Source organism: Sarcophilus harrisii, chromosome 3, assembly GCF_902635505.1.
Source record: "Sarcophilus harrisii chromosome 3, mSarHar1.11, whole genome shotgun sequence".
NCBI lineage: Eukaryota > Metazoa > Chordata > Mammalia > Dasyuromorphia > Dasyuridae > Sarcophilus > Sarcophilus harrisii.
Window position 1 is genome coordinate 581,990,204 of NC_045428.1, and position 16,722 is coordinate 582,006,925.

The following is a 16,722-nucleotide window of genomic DNA, read 5'->3' on the forward strand; positions in this document are numbered from 1 at the left end:
ACTTCCATTTCTGACACACCACTCCAGCCATGGCATGCCCCTGCTCAAAGACCTTCACTAGTTTCCCATTGCCAATCAATTAAAGTATCTATTCTTTAGCTTAGTGCTCGAGGTTTTCCCTAGCCCAGGCTGCTTTGTTTCCCATCATACTCTTTGACACCTACCAATATTGCAGACACATTGAATTCTACTGGCTATCATCTGATCTTTCCCTCTCTTCAGTGACTCTTCTTAGTCCACTTGCTTTTCTGGGAACACATCATCCCTTCATCTCTGCCTATTGAAGTCCTTTTCCTCCATGGTTCAAATTATAATTGTTTAATTTTGCATCAACTCATAAGTTCCATCATGCCAGGACCAGTTTTATTTTCATCTTTGTAATCCCAGTGTCTAAGAAAATACTTTACTTATAGTGGGTCTATAATAATTGTCTATTGAAATGAATTTTCTTTGTTTATAAAATAAGATTGTTACAAACATAAATGTGAGTAGCACACATGTTTATACTTAAATTTTTGTCCATTTTTATACATGACTAATACTTTTAATTTTATTCATCCTATTAGTAATCAATCATACTAAGCTGAGTACAAAACCATATCACTGCCACCCCTCAATAGGCATTTAATGCCTAAATGATGAGAATACTAGCAGCCAAACTGGTGTAGCTTGAATTTATTAGCATTTATTAAATTGATTTTATGAGAACATTCAATGATAAGAACAAAAAAAATTTCAGTTTTCCATTAAATATTCATATTTTGCCATATCCTGAATAATAAAATAAATCCTCAAATGATCAAGCTTTTAGTTACTTATACTTAGGATTTGAACTTTTTAATTGGATTATAATAATAAGCTTCTGGACCTTGCTCATCTAATTTCATCACAAATTATTTAATTTTCTATTTCTGTGATTTTTGGGGGGGTGGTATTATTTCATAAAAGTTCTTCTAAATCAATGGTAAGTCACAGCTTAGAATTTCCTAGTGTAGTTAACAAATTATGCTCTTCTTTTTTAGGAACTGGCTCTGTGTAAGGAAATTAAGCCCCTCCAAATTATTCCAATTTATTTAGTTCAGCCACTAAAACAGAATTCTTCAACTCATCTGGCAATGAGTCAAACGGACTTATTAGCACGTTTGTTAAAAGACCTGGGAACTGAAAACTCTGGATTTACTGTTGACAACGTTATGCGGGTAAGAGTCCTCTTCAGCATCATTGCTGCTTTTCACTGGATTGTTGAATGCAAGGAGACCTCAGAGAGCAGCTCATCCATTTCTTACCCAGAGCAGGAGTCCCTCAAAATAGTTATTGCTATTTTATATAAAGATGAAGAACTGGACAGAGTAGTTTATGCCAACTCAGTCCTAACTGCTTAGAAAGTGCCACAGGAAGTTAGAGGAAAGAGGAATAATTATTGTAGGCTGGGATCAGTGGGAAGAGTGGGAAGGAGGAGGAAAGCCTCAAATTGGAAATAGCCATTGAATCCGGCAGGGGTCTTGATTAGCAGGTAGGATTTAGACAACTCCAAAAAAAAAAGAGAGAGAGAGATACAAGACAAGAGAATGGTATGAGCAGAGGCAGAGGTGTGGGAGTGTACATGATACCTTCAGGGAATAATGAGTTTGCCTCCTTTTGATTGAAGCAAAAATCTCATATAAAGCAGGAGTCAGAAATCCGGGTGGAGGCACCAGCAAACTGGAGTCATAATGTGAAGCCTCCTGAATGCCAAACTAAAGAGGACGGACTCTTATCATGTGAAGTGAGAGTCTGTGAGGGAGTCCCTCAAGGGGTCTGAACCAGAGGGCTGATGTGCAGAGCCAGGTTTTACTAGCGAGGCCCATAAGTAGATTGGAAAAGGCCAAGACAAAACCTGAAATGTCCCTCTATTGCAAATCTTTCCTCTGTTTTTAGTTTTCAGTGAGTGCCCTGGAGCACAGAATCTATGAAATACGAGAAATTGCTATTAAAATTATTTTGGACATGTATAAGACACATCGGACCCTAATTCTCGAATACCTGCCCATGGATGACGGCAACACTCGCAAGAACATTCTCTATAAGACGATTTTTGAGGGATTTGCAAAAATAGATGGCAAAGCAACAACAGTGGATGTCAGGGTCAGTTTTGAAGATTATCATCTAATCTTCCAATTAAGAAAAACAACACAAGGAACATGAATACAGCTGAGGAAAATGTAGGAGCTGGGCCAAAGGCCGCATGCGGGACATGGGTCATTGTGTGTATTTTGAAATGTTTTCTTTTTCAAGTTAAACTACAGAATTTACTTTTCACTCTTCACTCTGAAAGCATCATTAGTCTTAAGTGAATATTGTAAAAAGTAAAAAGGCATGTTTATATGTAGCAGTCGCATCCTGTTTTCTGAGACAACACTAAAAACACTTATGGGATTTTTAACAGGTTCAAAAAAAAGCAGCAACAGAAGAAGCAGAAAAACAAAAGAAAGAAGAAATAAAAGTTCTGCAGGTCCAGCTGGCAGCACTGAGAGAGATTCAGGGAGAAACTCAAATCGAAAAGGTCAGTACGTCTTTGATAACTTAGAATGCTCAGTTTGGGCTGTTCAGCTACACTTCATACATACCTACCTATCTTTCACATTGCTATGCAGGTCAGGTGGTGGGCTTTAATTCTCTTGAGTCTGATTTTTTTTTTTTATGAGATGTATTAAAATGAACATTTCTCATTGGATAATAAAAATGATTTGTGAGATAATCTAGTTTTCCATCTTAGAAATTAGAGTCTGAGTTGTCATAAGCTTTCAGAGAGAAAGCCACTGGGAGTTTTATGTTTGAGCTGAGAGAAGCTAACTTATTCCCATAGGATCAGTGATGGCTGAAGATTTTTCTCTTTTCCATAATTCAGAGGAAAATTTTTCTTTTGCAGAGATGTCAAAAATCAATTAGAATACTAAGATTTTATTTAAGCCCCTATTGGAAAGAAAGTTCAAAGTAAGCTTTTTAATTGAGCCAGATAACTGAAATTATACCTGAGAGAGCCAGCAGTATGTATGTAATATATGGGATCACATGCTTTTACAAACCTCCAGTCCAGACTTCATGGCTTCTATAGTTTAAACCAATATCATAACACAATGTCATTAATTAAATTCCTTGAAAGAGTTTCTTGAAAAAAAAGAAAAGAAAAAAGCATAATTCTTAGCATATGCAGAGTCACCATGGTCAGCACCATCTTCAGTCCAGGTGCCATGGCAGAGGGAAATGACCATGGCCACCACTGGCAAGCTCAAGTACAGACAGTAAGTTTAAGGAAGTTTTATAAATGTCATCTCAATATGATGAATACTGTTACAATACCTAATTCTGTATAACAAAACAGATTCCACATTGCAGGAAAGAAACCATTAAATACCTTACTTTCAAGTTAACAATAGATTCTCTTAAATACAGAATTTTATGAGCCAGCTAAATTCATCAGCTGATGCTGATATAGCAGTCAGTAGTAGTACCAACTGATCTCTATAATTAAAATATTGCATGGCTAATAGGGAAATTAGTTTTTCATGAATTCACATATGTTTGGGGGGATTGTTAAATTTTTTAAATTTTAAACTTAAATACAAATAAGAAAAGAAAAAAAAAATTACCATATAAAGAGCAGACGATAAGAAAGGATTCAGTAGAAAAGAATTAAATGTTTGTTTCAAGAAAACCTATAGAATAAATACTACACATTGTTTTCAAAGTAGCCCAGCTTTCCTTTGCTTCCTTGTTGGTTTTCTTTGATTCTCTGCTGTGCACTTTTTACTTTGTTTCCCCCCATACACCCTTAAGAAGGTTATAATTAAGCATGGACATATGTGTGTGTGTGTGTGTGTGTGTGTGTGTGTGTGTGTGTGTGTGTGTATGTGTATGCCTATACATAATTCATAAACATATGCATATATATACCCATATATACTCATATACATATATATAGACTGTACTATACTTATTTTCTCCTATATATTTCTCTGAAAGTAGATAGTATTTTTCTTCACAAATCCAAGTCTTTCCATGTTGTTCTAAATCCACCTGCTTACCGTTTCCTACACCAGAACAATATTACAACGCAATCAAATTCTAAGAGATTTTCTATGAAATTTTCTTTCCCCAATTTTCTGCATTCAGTCTATTCCTGGCTACATAGGTTTTATTTATACATGAAAGTTTTAATTTAAAATAATCTAAATTATCCTTTTTTACATTTCAACAGTGCTCTCACCTTATAAATGGTTTGAGTTCTGATACTGTTAAATCTACAGTTTGATATTGTTAAATCTAAATCTAAATATCTTCTTTCCCTGGTTTTTTGAAGTTCCTTACATTTTGTTCTTCCAAATGAACTTTATTTTTATTATTTTTGTAATTCCATCAAATAATTTTTAGAAATTTAATTGGAATGACATTGAATAAATAGATTAGGTAAATTGTCATTTAAAAATTATATTGGCTTTATGTATCATGAATTCATATGTATAAGTATTATCAAATTGCATACCATCTTAAGGAGGTCGGCAGGAGGGAGGGGAAGAATTTAGAATTCAAATTTTTTTAAAATTAATGTTGAAAATGTTTTTATTGTAATTGAGAAATATTTAATGAAAAATGAAAATAGATTGGAAAAATAATAACTAAAGAGTTGCTTGGATAAGTTTTTATTTTTACTTTGTGAATGGTAAATGCTTGATGTTTGTTTATTAACTGAGTTCTACCTTAATGCATTGTAAGATAGTCTTATTATCTGAGAGTACTTATAAAATATATCAATATTTAGGAAGTTTTACTGATAAGTAGGCGGTAGGGGGTGAACAAAAAAGGTTTTTTTTGGTTTGTTTGTTTTTTTTTTTTTTTGATGGTCAGGAATTAAGGTTGGGTTTGGGAACTACCTGAACTTAAAACTGTAGTACTCCATATATGATTCTTTTTTTAATTTAGTATTATGTAAACAATTTATTTTTGGGGGGTTTTTTTTTCCTGTCAAATTGCCTTTAGTAGGATTCTTTTTTTATCTCATCTGTTGTCAGTAGGTCTCAAAATCATTATCCATTGAAATTATTGACAAACTCAATAGAGAAATATAAAGGGACTAGAAAAAGGAAAGCAGGAAATAAGAGAACAAGATCTGTTCTTGTTGGCAGAACTGGGATTAGGCCAATAAAAATTAGCATTGTTCCTATAGGTTGTTTACCTCTGATACAAATAATGTTTTTGTCATATTTGTTTCCCAAAATATTCAAACCCTACCTAGACCAGGACCTAAAAAATATCTCTTTTTAGGAAGCTGGACTCCTCACCAACAGGTTTCTTTTTTGTTTCTTCATGTGACTTTGTATTTAGCCAACAGAACTTTAACCTCTTTTGTTTTTGTATCTTAGGACAGAGAGAGTGACGCAGGAAAGCTGAAGAACCAAGGTATGTAGAAGGCACATCGTGACCACCTGAAGAGAGGAAATGCTGCTGAATGAGGCTTTGAAGGCTATCCCCCTTGTTTTCTCTTTTACAAAATTCTATGGCATGCCCGCTTGACTTCCCATAGGCCTGTGCATGTTTCCAACCAAACTACTTATAGCCAGTTTTGAAAAGCAATATTAGAAATGAAGTCTTTTTACTTAAATTACTTCTTTTCTTTTGCTGATTTCTTCAGATGACCCCCAAAGGAAAGCAGTTCATCCTAATGCTCCAGACATCGCTGATGATCGTGCCTCTGTTGCGAATTATTTGGATTAGTGAGTAAAGTCATGGAAAACTCTTCTTTTAGGGCACTTAGAATACAGCAGTGATGACATAAACAGTCTGTTAAAAAAAAAATCCCTCAATTGTAGTTTATTGAACCCATTTTTAATAGTTGAAAGAAACAAAAATTTTCTTCTTTAATCAGTATTAACAGTGGTCAAGACATAATCCTTTTAATATTCCTCCTCCATTACAATCAGGGAGTTACTATTAAAAACTCAGAATGTTATAAAATAGCAGAGTTATTTCTGAATGCAAAGTGGCCAGAGTGAAATCTAAAGAAACCTGGAAATAGGGTTCTCTTCTGATCTGCCATGTGATACAATCGCAATAGTTTACATGGCTAGTGTACTTGAATGTCTAGAAAGTTTTCCTTAGAACAACCCAGGGGGAGGCAGGTAAGACCAGTGTCATGAGCCCCTTTCATAGATAAGGACAACAACCTGCCATCTGGATCAACCTTTTCTCTGTATGCAATGGAAGCCACAATATCAACATTATGTGGTACATTGCCCAAGAGACAGTACTGAGGCCATCACCGGACAACAGAGACCTTTCCTTTGTCTCTAAGATAGCAGCTAAATGCCTTTGATTCCATTTCTTCAACAATTCTTACATCTGTCTTTTTAGACAATCAACACCCTAGTTCAAGGTCTTATCCCTTCTCATCTGAACTATGGTAATCACTTCCAGCTGATCTCCCTGATTTTAAATTTAAAAAAAAAAAAAAAACCTGTCAGAGGCTCCCTATTTCCTCTAGGATCCCATTAGATTGTAAGTTCTTTGAGAACAAGGGCTTTTGACTTTTTGTATTCCTAGCACTTAGCCCAGTGCCAGCCACATAGCAGGCATTATTGCCTGGTTTATTGGATGAAATCCAGTCTTCTTCAGCCTGGTCTTTGAAGCCTTCCACTGTCCCCCTAACTTTCTAGCCTTATTTCATATTACTCTCCATTTACTCTTCTATTCCAAACTGGATTGTAAAATGTTTCCCATTGATGAGATTTTTCTCCTCAGACTCAGGATGCTCACCTTGGACTTAGCAGTAATTTCTTCATCTGTGGTTTTTCCTGTTAGCTCCACTTGCTAAAACTGGCTCCCTCCACCAATCAGAATGTGTTCACTTATATGTACATCTTATTTCTGCCTAGTGAAATGTAAGCTCTTTGAGGGTAGGGACTATAATTTTTGTCTTTTAGAATAGTATTCTATGTTATGGAATAATGTTCAGTAAGAAATGACCAGCAGGAGGATTTCAGAAAGGCCTGGAGAGACTGACATGAACTGATGCTGAGTGAAATGAGCAAGACCAGGAGATCATTATATACTTCAGCAACAATACTATATGATGATCAATTCTGATGGACGTGGCCATCTCCAGCAATGAGATGAACCAAATCAGTTCCAATAGAGCAGTAATGAATTGAACCAGCTACACTCAGCAAAAGAACTCTGGGAGATGACTATGAACCATTACATAGAATTCCCAATCCCTCTATTTTTGTTGGCCTGCATTTTTTATTTCCTTCACAGGCTAATAGTACACTATTTCAAAGTCTGATTCTTTTTGTACAGCAAAATAACTGTTTGGACATGTATACTTATATTGTATTTAATTTATACTTTAACATACTTAACATGTATTGATCAACCTGCCATCTGGGGGACGGGATGGTGGGAAGGAGGGGAAAATTGGAACGAAAGATTTGGCAATTGTCAGTACTGTAAAATTATCCATGCGTATAACTTGTAAATAAAAAGCTATTTAAAAAAAAAAAAGAATAGTATTCTATACATAATAGACACTTAATAGATTTTGTTGTATTGAACTATTAAATTTAGAAATATTTAGGATGACTGAATAGGCTTGGATGATTGTTAATATACCAGATATTTGCATTCATATTTATTTTCCTGTTTTATTTTAGTCTTTGCATCTTTTGCGGGGAAAGAGATGAATCATTCACAGAAGAAGGCTTGGATCTCCATTACTGGAAGCATTGTCCTATGTTGACAAGATGTGAACACTGCAAACAGGTCATGCATTATTCTGATGACAGTTCCCATCTAAGCAGGATAGTCTGAACATAATCTAGTCACAGTTTATGAGAAGGCAAAGACAGGCAGGAAAAGAACTGAAGCCCCATTTAACAAGAAAAAAATCCTTAGGACCAAATTTGATAATCCAATTATTAATGAAACCACCAGAACAGTTTGCTTTCTTTTCAATAATGAATGAAGAAAGGAAGCATAAGCATCCATGAGTTATAGATTTAGAATTGCAAGGGACCTTATAAGGAGTTCATCTTGTCTGATTTTACAGATGAGAAAACTGAGGCCCCATAAGATGAAGTGACCCAAGTAGTAATTACTGACCGAGGATTTGAACCTTTCTCCTATCACCTTCCTCCAAACCCAGTGCTCTTTCTATTATAGTCTTTTTTTTCATATGTTAAAAAAAAAAAAATTTAGTTGAACAAATGGCAGACACATTTCTTGCTCCTCTTCTTTAATAGGCATGAAACTCAGCTGTGAGGACCTAAATAATAAAGTTGTCTAGGAAAAAAATGTTTCCTTCCTTAGAGAATTTTGAAAAATCAATTGGCCCACATACGTCTCTTGGGCTTTGACTCAGGTTAGATAATCCATCAGAATCCTTTGTAAGATTCCAAAAGAGCAATTGACCAGTGTCTTTCCTCCCTCTAGTACTTCTGTCCTGGGGATATCAGATCTTCATATCCTTGTACTTTCCCATCCTTATATTTAATGGCATTCAGGATTATGAAATTGGTTAAGACTTTATTTGGCCCATATGGGCCAGGTTGTATGTCTTTGCTCCATATCATTTATTGCAATTGATGGTAGGAGCATTGGCTTCAGAGTCCTGCCTCCAAAAGCCATTATTTGTATGATCTTGGACACACAAGGATTTCTCAACTCTTTGGGCTTCAATTTCCTCCATTGGAAAATGAAAGGGTTGGACTGTATGGTATCTGAGATCCATCCCTTCCAGCTCTCCATCTGTGATGCTACAAGGTCAATTGTACTTCAGAAGTAACCCAAGGCACTTCTTAACTGTGTGACCCTGGGCAAGTCACTTAACCCCAAATGCCTCAGCAAAAAAAAAAAAAAAAAAAGTTACCCAAGGAATTTGTAGACCTACCTTCTTGCGATCATTGTGTTTCCAGAGTAAATTCCATTTGTAGATGCTAAACAATAGTTACCCTTACTTTCCAGTATAACCTTTGCTTATAGTTTCGTGAGACTTTCTGTAAGAAAGCTTACCTACATCAACCACTTTCCCAACAGTTGTTCTGCGGAGCATCTAAATTGTTAGAAATAGCTAAGCGGGTAAAAATCCACTCATTTCAGTGAGGGTAGAATGTGTATAGTAATACTACCATATTGAACTTAGGCATGTTTTTGTAATGGCTTGTGTTCTGAATATTTCCAGACATTTTTTAGAAAAATCAGACATTTTCTGAATGAAATTATAAGCTTGTTATTATTATTACATATTTAATAATTATGCTATTTTTATAGTCTTTAAGCATCCTAAATGGAAAGCTGTGTTTAGCTTTGAATATATTCAGTATATTAATATAATACCAAACCAAATCAGAATCTGAGTCCCTCTTTATTCAAGAATTCTTTTAGTGCTCACCAACCCGTATTCTCTGTTTCTTACCCTTTTGAAATGTTTTTTTTATATGACTCTTTAGCATGGAAACAAGAGAAGAATTTTTATTCTTTATATTTGTTGGCTGAATCTAAACCTGAGTATACAATCTAAACCTGAGTATACAAAGACTAGGAAGGTGCTAGAGAATGAAGGATAAATGATCTTCTTAATTTCAGTTACATGTGTGTTACACATGTATAGATCATGTGTATTTGTATATATACACTCACATAAGTCAGGGTTACAATCTTGACTTGATTTGAATTAGAAGCTTAAACCCAACCGGATCATGTTCCTGTTCCTGATAACTAACAAGCTTTGTTGGTTCTCCCTTCAGGTAGTTGAGATAGCCAGTCTGACAGAGCACCTGCTGACAGAGTGTGACAAAAAAGATGAGTTTGGAAAGTGTCATCGCTGCTCGGAAGCTGTCTTTAAGGAAGAGTTACCCAGACACATAAAAATCAAAGCTTGCAATCGTACGTAGTACCGTTGCACCTCTCTGATGTTCCTGTTCCCTCAAAAGTTCTGTGATAAAGAATAAACAGAGTAAACTCTCAAGAAAACTTCTTTTCTAGTTGGTCACACAAAAGGCATTTATTGAGTGCCTCCTGTGTGCCTGGCCCTGAATGTCAGATTTTGATGATAGTCCTATCTAACATCAGCATGTCCTTTGCAAGATGGAATGGTGGTCTTTCTTCTGGGCTTAATGTACCAAGCAAGATGAACATGTAAACAGGAAACATCAGTTTTTTCTACCCATGAGAGGGATAATGCCTCAGGTCATTCAGCCTCTTTCCTGTAACTGCTAACATTCTGTGTAGTTAACTCAACAGCATTTTACTTAATGTCATTTTAGCTGCAAGATCAGAAAAGCTTGCAAACCGGTGTCCATTGTGCCATGAGAATTTTACACCAGGAGAGGAGGTAAGGAGTCTAACTATTAGTCTAAAAAAGTCTGGCCTTTATGATATTTAATTCTGTTTTAATTAAATTGATGTAACCAGTCCAAAAAAGAATCTGAATAACTATGGTATAAAATTTACCTCCTACCAAATAGGAATAAATTTATCCGGACTTTCAGAATGATTATTCCTTTTAGCCTTAAAGTAATTTTATGTTCTGATAAGGTCTTAATCACGAGAGCTAAACTTCATCTTGGAAATAAATTTCCAAAGTTGTACATCTGAATTACATAATGTTTCCCATACAATCATGCCTCACTAATTCAGAATGATTGAGAAGCTCCCAAAACCTCAATTAGATCTGTGATCTTAGAGACTTCTGCATTTTCACCGGTGAGATGGCAACCCATCTGTATCATCTACTTCTGTTCAACTCTTGTCCATAATCATGAACTAGTACCAGAGGGAGCCTATCTGCCATTGGCCATTCCTCAGTATCTTTAACATCACAAGAATGTGAGTCACTTACTCTGATTGTCCACCTTTCTTTCTGGGCCCTTGGCACTCACCTTTACTTAATATGCATTTCCCTGATGACAGCTATTTTTCCTATTCTTCTTCTGACTGGATACATCAAAATAAATTTCTTAAATGCCTGGATGAAATCGAAAAATATATTGTTTACAAAAAAATCACTTGAAATATAAAGATTCATGCAGTTAAAATGAGGGACTGGAGCAGAATCTATTATGTATTAAGTACATTAAAAAAAGTAGGGAGGTACATAAATATATATATATATACACCAAATGGTTTAGCTTCTAACTACTTAAAAGGAAAAGCTCATTAAATTATAGAGGGAAATAGGCAGCAAAACTATAATAGTTGAAAATGTTATGTCCCTTTCAGACCTTAGACAGATCTAAGAAAGAAGCTAAAGACTTAAATGTAGTTTTAGAAAAGTAAAATCTAACATCTCTGGTGTTTACTGAATGTGAATTTAAAAGCACCACTTTTTCTTTGCTGTTCCTGACAATTTTTGTAAAATTGTAGTAAGCCAGAAAGTGTTCCACATTTTAATGGATATGGAGTTTTAATACCTTAAAATATATATAACAACCTGACCTATGATATCAAAACAGACTCAAATTCTATAAGATCCACTTTAATTGCCATTAGAATAATTTGTTCCTTTTCCATCGTGGCACTGACTCTCATTGCTTTTGATGATTTTTTTCCCATTTCCATGGCTGTAAGGTGGCACCACTAATTATTTGTGATCTTTGAGCCAAGGCCCAGAGAGTATACTTGACTTAATCAACGGCCGAGTCAAGATCTAAGTCACTTTGCGTGGAGAGACCTTTTCTGCTTCACCAATCAGCCATATCTCATAGTGGGCATTCCCTTTTCAAACTGATTGATCACTTGTTTTGAGTTGTGCACACACACGCTCATCCAGAAGCAAGATAGACTGTGTTGGCTTCCCGGTAAGCAGCACCCTAGCCCAGCCCCAGTGCTGACAGGGTGACCCGTGGACAAGAAGGGCTCAACAGGAAAGGGCTTCTTTTTGTTGTGGTCTGAAATGAAGCACATAAGAACGTTTCCTAATAGAGGGGAGGCTTTCTGTAGGAGCTCAGCTGCCATGGGGGGATGTTGGCTGGCTGTCCTAGTGCTGCAGCTCCCTTCAGCCTTCTGAGCCCGGGGCCTCCCTGGGCACTGCCCCAGCAGCCCAGGGCTCGGTGGCCTTTGTGACTCATTCCTCTGTCTTCTGTGATCTTCAGGCCTGGAAGTCTCACCTGACAGGGCCCGCGGGCTGCACAATGAACCTGCGCAAGGCGTACTACTTGCAGAAGACACAAGCCACACAGCTGGGTAGGGTATTTCTGCCAAGTTGGTGCAGACCAAGCAGATTTTTTCTCTTTTTTTTCTCATCAGGATTTGCTCTATAAAGCAAGTTGTTCTTCAGTAAACAAGTGTTTTATGTGATAGGTACTTTTCTACATAAATTCAATGAGGGCAGGGGCCATGCCTTACGTATCTTTGTCTTCTCTACAACCCTTATTTAGCATGGGGCTGACCAGGCATAGGGGCATCTAGTAATTCTGGGAGAGCGAGCAAATGAGTGAGTGAATGGGTGTATGTCAGCCCAGTTGTGATGGCCATTTTAAAGGCCTATAGAACTAGTTTCATTTAAATATATTTGACTGTATGTGTGTTTGTATTTTAATGTGGAGAGGCCTGATAAAAATGAGAAGACTAAACACACATATGCTGGTATATTTAAAAACATGAATTCATTGCATGCCCTTTTACAAGCCTACTCCAAAATTTGGCCTTTGCATTTACCAAATGCAGAGTGACCTGTTTAAGGAAATGCTTTTTTTTTTTTTTTTTTTTTTTCTTTTTCTTCTGACCAGGAAGAACTTTGATGATGCCCTTTTATTACAGACATAATGAATACAAATCATGATTCAGGTCTTGAAAGCATGAAGAATGTGATTATTTATTGAATAGTGGCTGCAGGCTTTTTAACCCTAATGACAAGGCAAAAGTGATTCCATTCCATCGTCCCCCAGACGAGGAGGAAAGTTTATTTGATCTTGGTCTTTCTGTTCCTGCTGCCAATGATTATTACATATTTAACTGGTAGTTTGGATTCTTATCCAAACAGACTACTTTTGACTCCTTACCCACCAATCAGCCCAGCCACAAGACTGGGCCATCCTCCAACATGGCTGACACAGCTGGATTCATGCCTGTGGTGCCGATTCTGTCCAGCGACACAAATCTGTGCACACACACACCCCCCCCCCCCCCCCCCCCAAGAGTGTGCTTGGTTCAGTCAGTCAAATTGTGAGCAGTTACAGCCTTTCTTGGGATACAGTTCATGCATAAGAGTCTCCATTTTAATCTTCCACCTATACTTAACATTTCTGTGTATTTTCACTGCAGGGAAAGCAGTAGACTCAGTGATGGCCAAATCGGGCACTTCAGGATCCAAATTTGGAAGCAAGATCCCCACCCCAAAAGGAGGCCTGAATAAAACCACTAGCAGGGCACACACAAAACGATGACATGACAAATGTTCTGTTTCTCTTGGCTCCATAAGTGACTGAGCAAGTTTTGATTCCATCACATTTCTTGTAAATCAATCTCATGGATATGGCCTTATCCAGTCCATCTTTCCTGAATTGCAGGTGGCTGTTCCTCTGCCATAAGTAGCATCCCCGAGTTACCATCCCTCATTCAGTCCTGATGTAGTGACATGTATGTACTCAACCAGAGGAGCTGCATCTCAGATTCCAAGCGTGGGAGGCCGATGGCATTCGAACCTTCCCAATGTCTGATCCTCCCTTGGAGAACAAAAGGAATGCCATTGTCTTAGAACAAAATCAGAAACCACTTAAGTTGAGGGCTTTAGGAGCAGCTGACTGGTAGGACAGGGAGCCAGGGAGGGACACAGCACAACAACATCCTTTTGGAGTTGCTCTCAGAATCTTAAAAGTAAAGAACGTGCACTTTGCCAACCTCTCTCCACCAAACTTGCTTCTCTCTTTGTGGTACAAATGAAGTGAACCTTGTTGCTTCTTGACCCTGGCCCAGTACGGCTTTGGGGAGGGAGCTGTTCCCGTCATCTTAGACCCGAGCTTTGAACTCCTGTCCTGCTTCCTTCTTTATTGTGGTATTGTGTGTTCACACTCTGTCAGACTTAGGGAGATGGGGCCACCCAGCATCCCATTACAAGCTGTCAAAGAAAGGAGAAGTAAGAAAGAAAATCTCCAGGAGAAAGCCACTGAGGAGTCAGGTCACAAAACTGGGCAGAAAAATCCGCGAGTAGCTTTCTGCCCATTTTGCTCTGTGGGCAGCAAGGTTATCCCTGATCCTGACTGCAGAGTCAGTTCCCCAAATGTAAATATTAGAACAAGACTTGGATCCTTATCATGCTTTATTTTTTTTTTTTTTTTGGAGGGAGGAGGGTCTCTCGAGGTCATTACATGTGTAAAATCATTTTTTTAAATAACAAAAGTGCTTTCTGATATGTGATCATCTGACTGCATGTAAATCAAACTGATACTACTTTAAAAAATTAAATAAAATTTGGGGCTGGTTATATTTTAATCTGACACCGAATACCTTCCCCAAAATGCTTACTACATACACAAACGTGTATCTGATATTTATGCAGCAGAGTTAAGCACATAACTAATTTGGGACTGACATTCCATCCTTGACCTTCTAATAACCATAATTCCAAATGGAGATTTACCTTTCAAAAGGAAGAAAATGGCCCTTTAATATACTAAAACTTTTTTTTTCAAGAATATAAAAAGGGAAAAAGCTTTCAAAACTGATGTGCTCTGACCCATTATTCAGACACATTCCTGTGACAATACCTCACTAAATTAATAGGTTTCCTCATAATAGTTATTGCCAGAGAGTCTTTCTTTATAGAGGAATAGCAATGCAAAACCAGCCAGTATTTGACTAAAGTAATTTTTCTGACTGTATGGGTATTCTGCCTGGAGATTAAAAAAAAAAAAAAGTTATTTCTTAAGTCTTCTGATGGGTTAAGAACCTAGAAAGAAACTGTCACCAGAACATCTAAATTAAGATCAAGAATCCTGCTTTTCCCTGGAAAATATACTCTTAATGCTTTCAAAAAAAGCTGGCAAAATGAATTAGTGACAGGTGGCACCCTGTTGGAGATTTTTAATTGCTAATTAAGAATTAGCTTATATGATTGGAGACATTTTTTGTTTGGTTTGCTTCTCTGTAACGAGAAAGGTCTCCTAAGCATCAGAGGGAAGCATTCTTTTTTTTTTTTGGCTTTTGGCTTTTGGCTTTTGGCTGAGTAATTGTGAAACTTTGTAAATCCCCTTTGGTAAAGTAACACCTTTTAAGACTATGAAAGTAAAAACTGCCATGAAGCTTTCCATTGACGTAAAGGTACATTAAATTAAAATAAGAAATGAGACTACAATGTCCATACCAAGAAAACGGCATAAACGTTTTAGTTTTTGTTAGTCTTTTAATCTCAGAGATGACGGCTGGCTTTTTCTAATACCATAAGTGCAAATAGACAAATTGTTCTTTAAGCTATTTCCATTTGGTGAAGGAAACATTTGCCTTTCACTCAGACAACTTTTACAGCTGTTCTCTGTGTGTTCATAGTATAATTAAGCAGTCCTATTATCCAAAGAATGACTTTCTTTTTGGTGGGGAGGGGTGAGGAAAATCTGGGTGCAAGGTAAGATATTAAGTTATAGATGAGTCTGTAGTAGGCTGAAGTTGGGTTATTAAACAGGAAGATCTCTTGGTAATGATCAATTCCATTGAGAACCATATGTCACTTTTTAGGCTTCCCTAAAGAAATTGTGTTTTTAAAGGAGCAGAAGAAAAGATATCTTGTTATGTCATTCAAAAATGAAACATTTGCTTAATAATGAATTTTCAATCATAAATAAGTTGGTCTACATCACAGTATCCTTTAAGGTATGGTTCTTTCCATATCTGACTAGTAAGAGTAGAGCTTTTAGGTTCAGTTTCATGTAGCAATTTTGTGTGTAATTTTGCTACTTTTTAATGTCCTAATTTTCTGTTTTTATTTTAGGGAAATAATAGGGGAAAGGTCACCAATTCATAATTTTGTTCGAGTAATTTAAATATCAATTTCTCCCCATTTACATTTATTTAATAATCTTATCACCTCATAAAGTTTTATATTTTTATTCCAAGAGTTTAAGAAAATAATTATGTTATTAAAAAAAAAAACCTAAGCTTAAGTTAGATCTATTCCAGTTAAATAGCATCAATGCTAACTCAGCATGCACCCCTTAAAAATTAGAGGAAAATTTCTTAGAAAGAGAAGAGATTAGTGCTAATGTTGCTACAGAAAGTTTGCACCAGACTTTTTCTGCAGAACCTCAAAAAACTTCAGATCTGCTGACCAATTGTACGAGCAGCATTAGCTTAAGGTTGTGTAAAGATTGTTATGTTTGCATATGTAGAAATTCTACTTTATATCCTTATTTTTTTTGCAGAATTATAGCATTGTTTCACCTTCTGTTGGGGTTCTCCATTAGGGAACATAATTGATCTATTAATCTGTTTTTGCTTTTTATATAAAGATGCATCACTTTATAAGAATTGTAGTGTACAGTTTTGTTACCTTAATATTAGCACTATATATTTTATAATTATGTTTCCATTTTGAAACCATATTGTTTAAATCTTTATACACAAATGTATTTATTTTAAATGGATAGATTATATTCATTTAGTTGACAAAATTTGCTTTAGATATGTTCTCATAGTAAATGTCACTCCACACATTGTAAGAGTATGTGTGTGTATATATATATATATATATATATATACATA

The 16,722-nt window shown here is 36.2% G+C and overlaps 1 protein-coding gene across 6 annotated transcripts in view; it reads left to right on the top strand.

Annotated features, from left to right (window-relative positions):
- The window catches only part of CEP104 (centrosomal protein 104), a 51,673-nt gene extending 35,519 nt beyond the window's left edge, over positions 1-16,154 (top strand). For all 6 annotated transcript variants that reach the window (XM_003765189.4, XM_012545734.3, XM_031962960.1 and 3 more), the window contains exons 13-22: positions 1,023-1,199; positions 1,918-2,124; positions 2,426-2,542; positions 5,400-5,436; positions 5,669-5,750; positions 7,686-7,794; positions 9,777-9,915; positions 10,296-10,363; positions 12,123-12,213; positions 13,294-16,154. In XM_003765189.4, the coding sequence (XP_003765237.1) occupies positions 1,023-1,199; positions 1,918-2,124; positions 2,426-2,542; positions 5,400-5,436; positions 5,669-5,750; positions 7,686-7,794; positions 9,777-9,915; positions 10,296-10,363; positions 12,123-12,213; positions 13,294-13,415 (1,149 nt within the window). In that variant the 3' untranslated portion in view covers positions 13,416-16,154. The remainder of the gene's footprint in view (positions 1-1,022; positions 1,200-1,917; positions 2,125-2,425; positions 2,543-5,399; positions 5,437-5,668; positions 5,751-7,685; positions 7,795-9,776; positions 9,916-10,295; positions 10,364-12,122; positions 12,214-13,293) is intronic.
- The last annotated feature ends 568 nt before the right edge of the window (positions 16,155-16,722 follow it).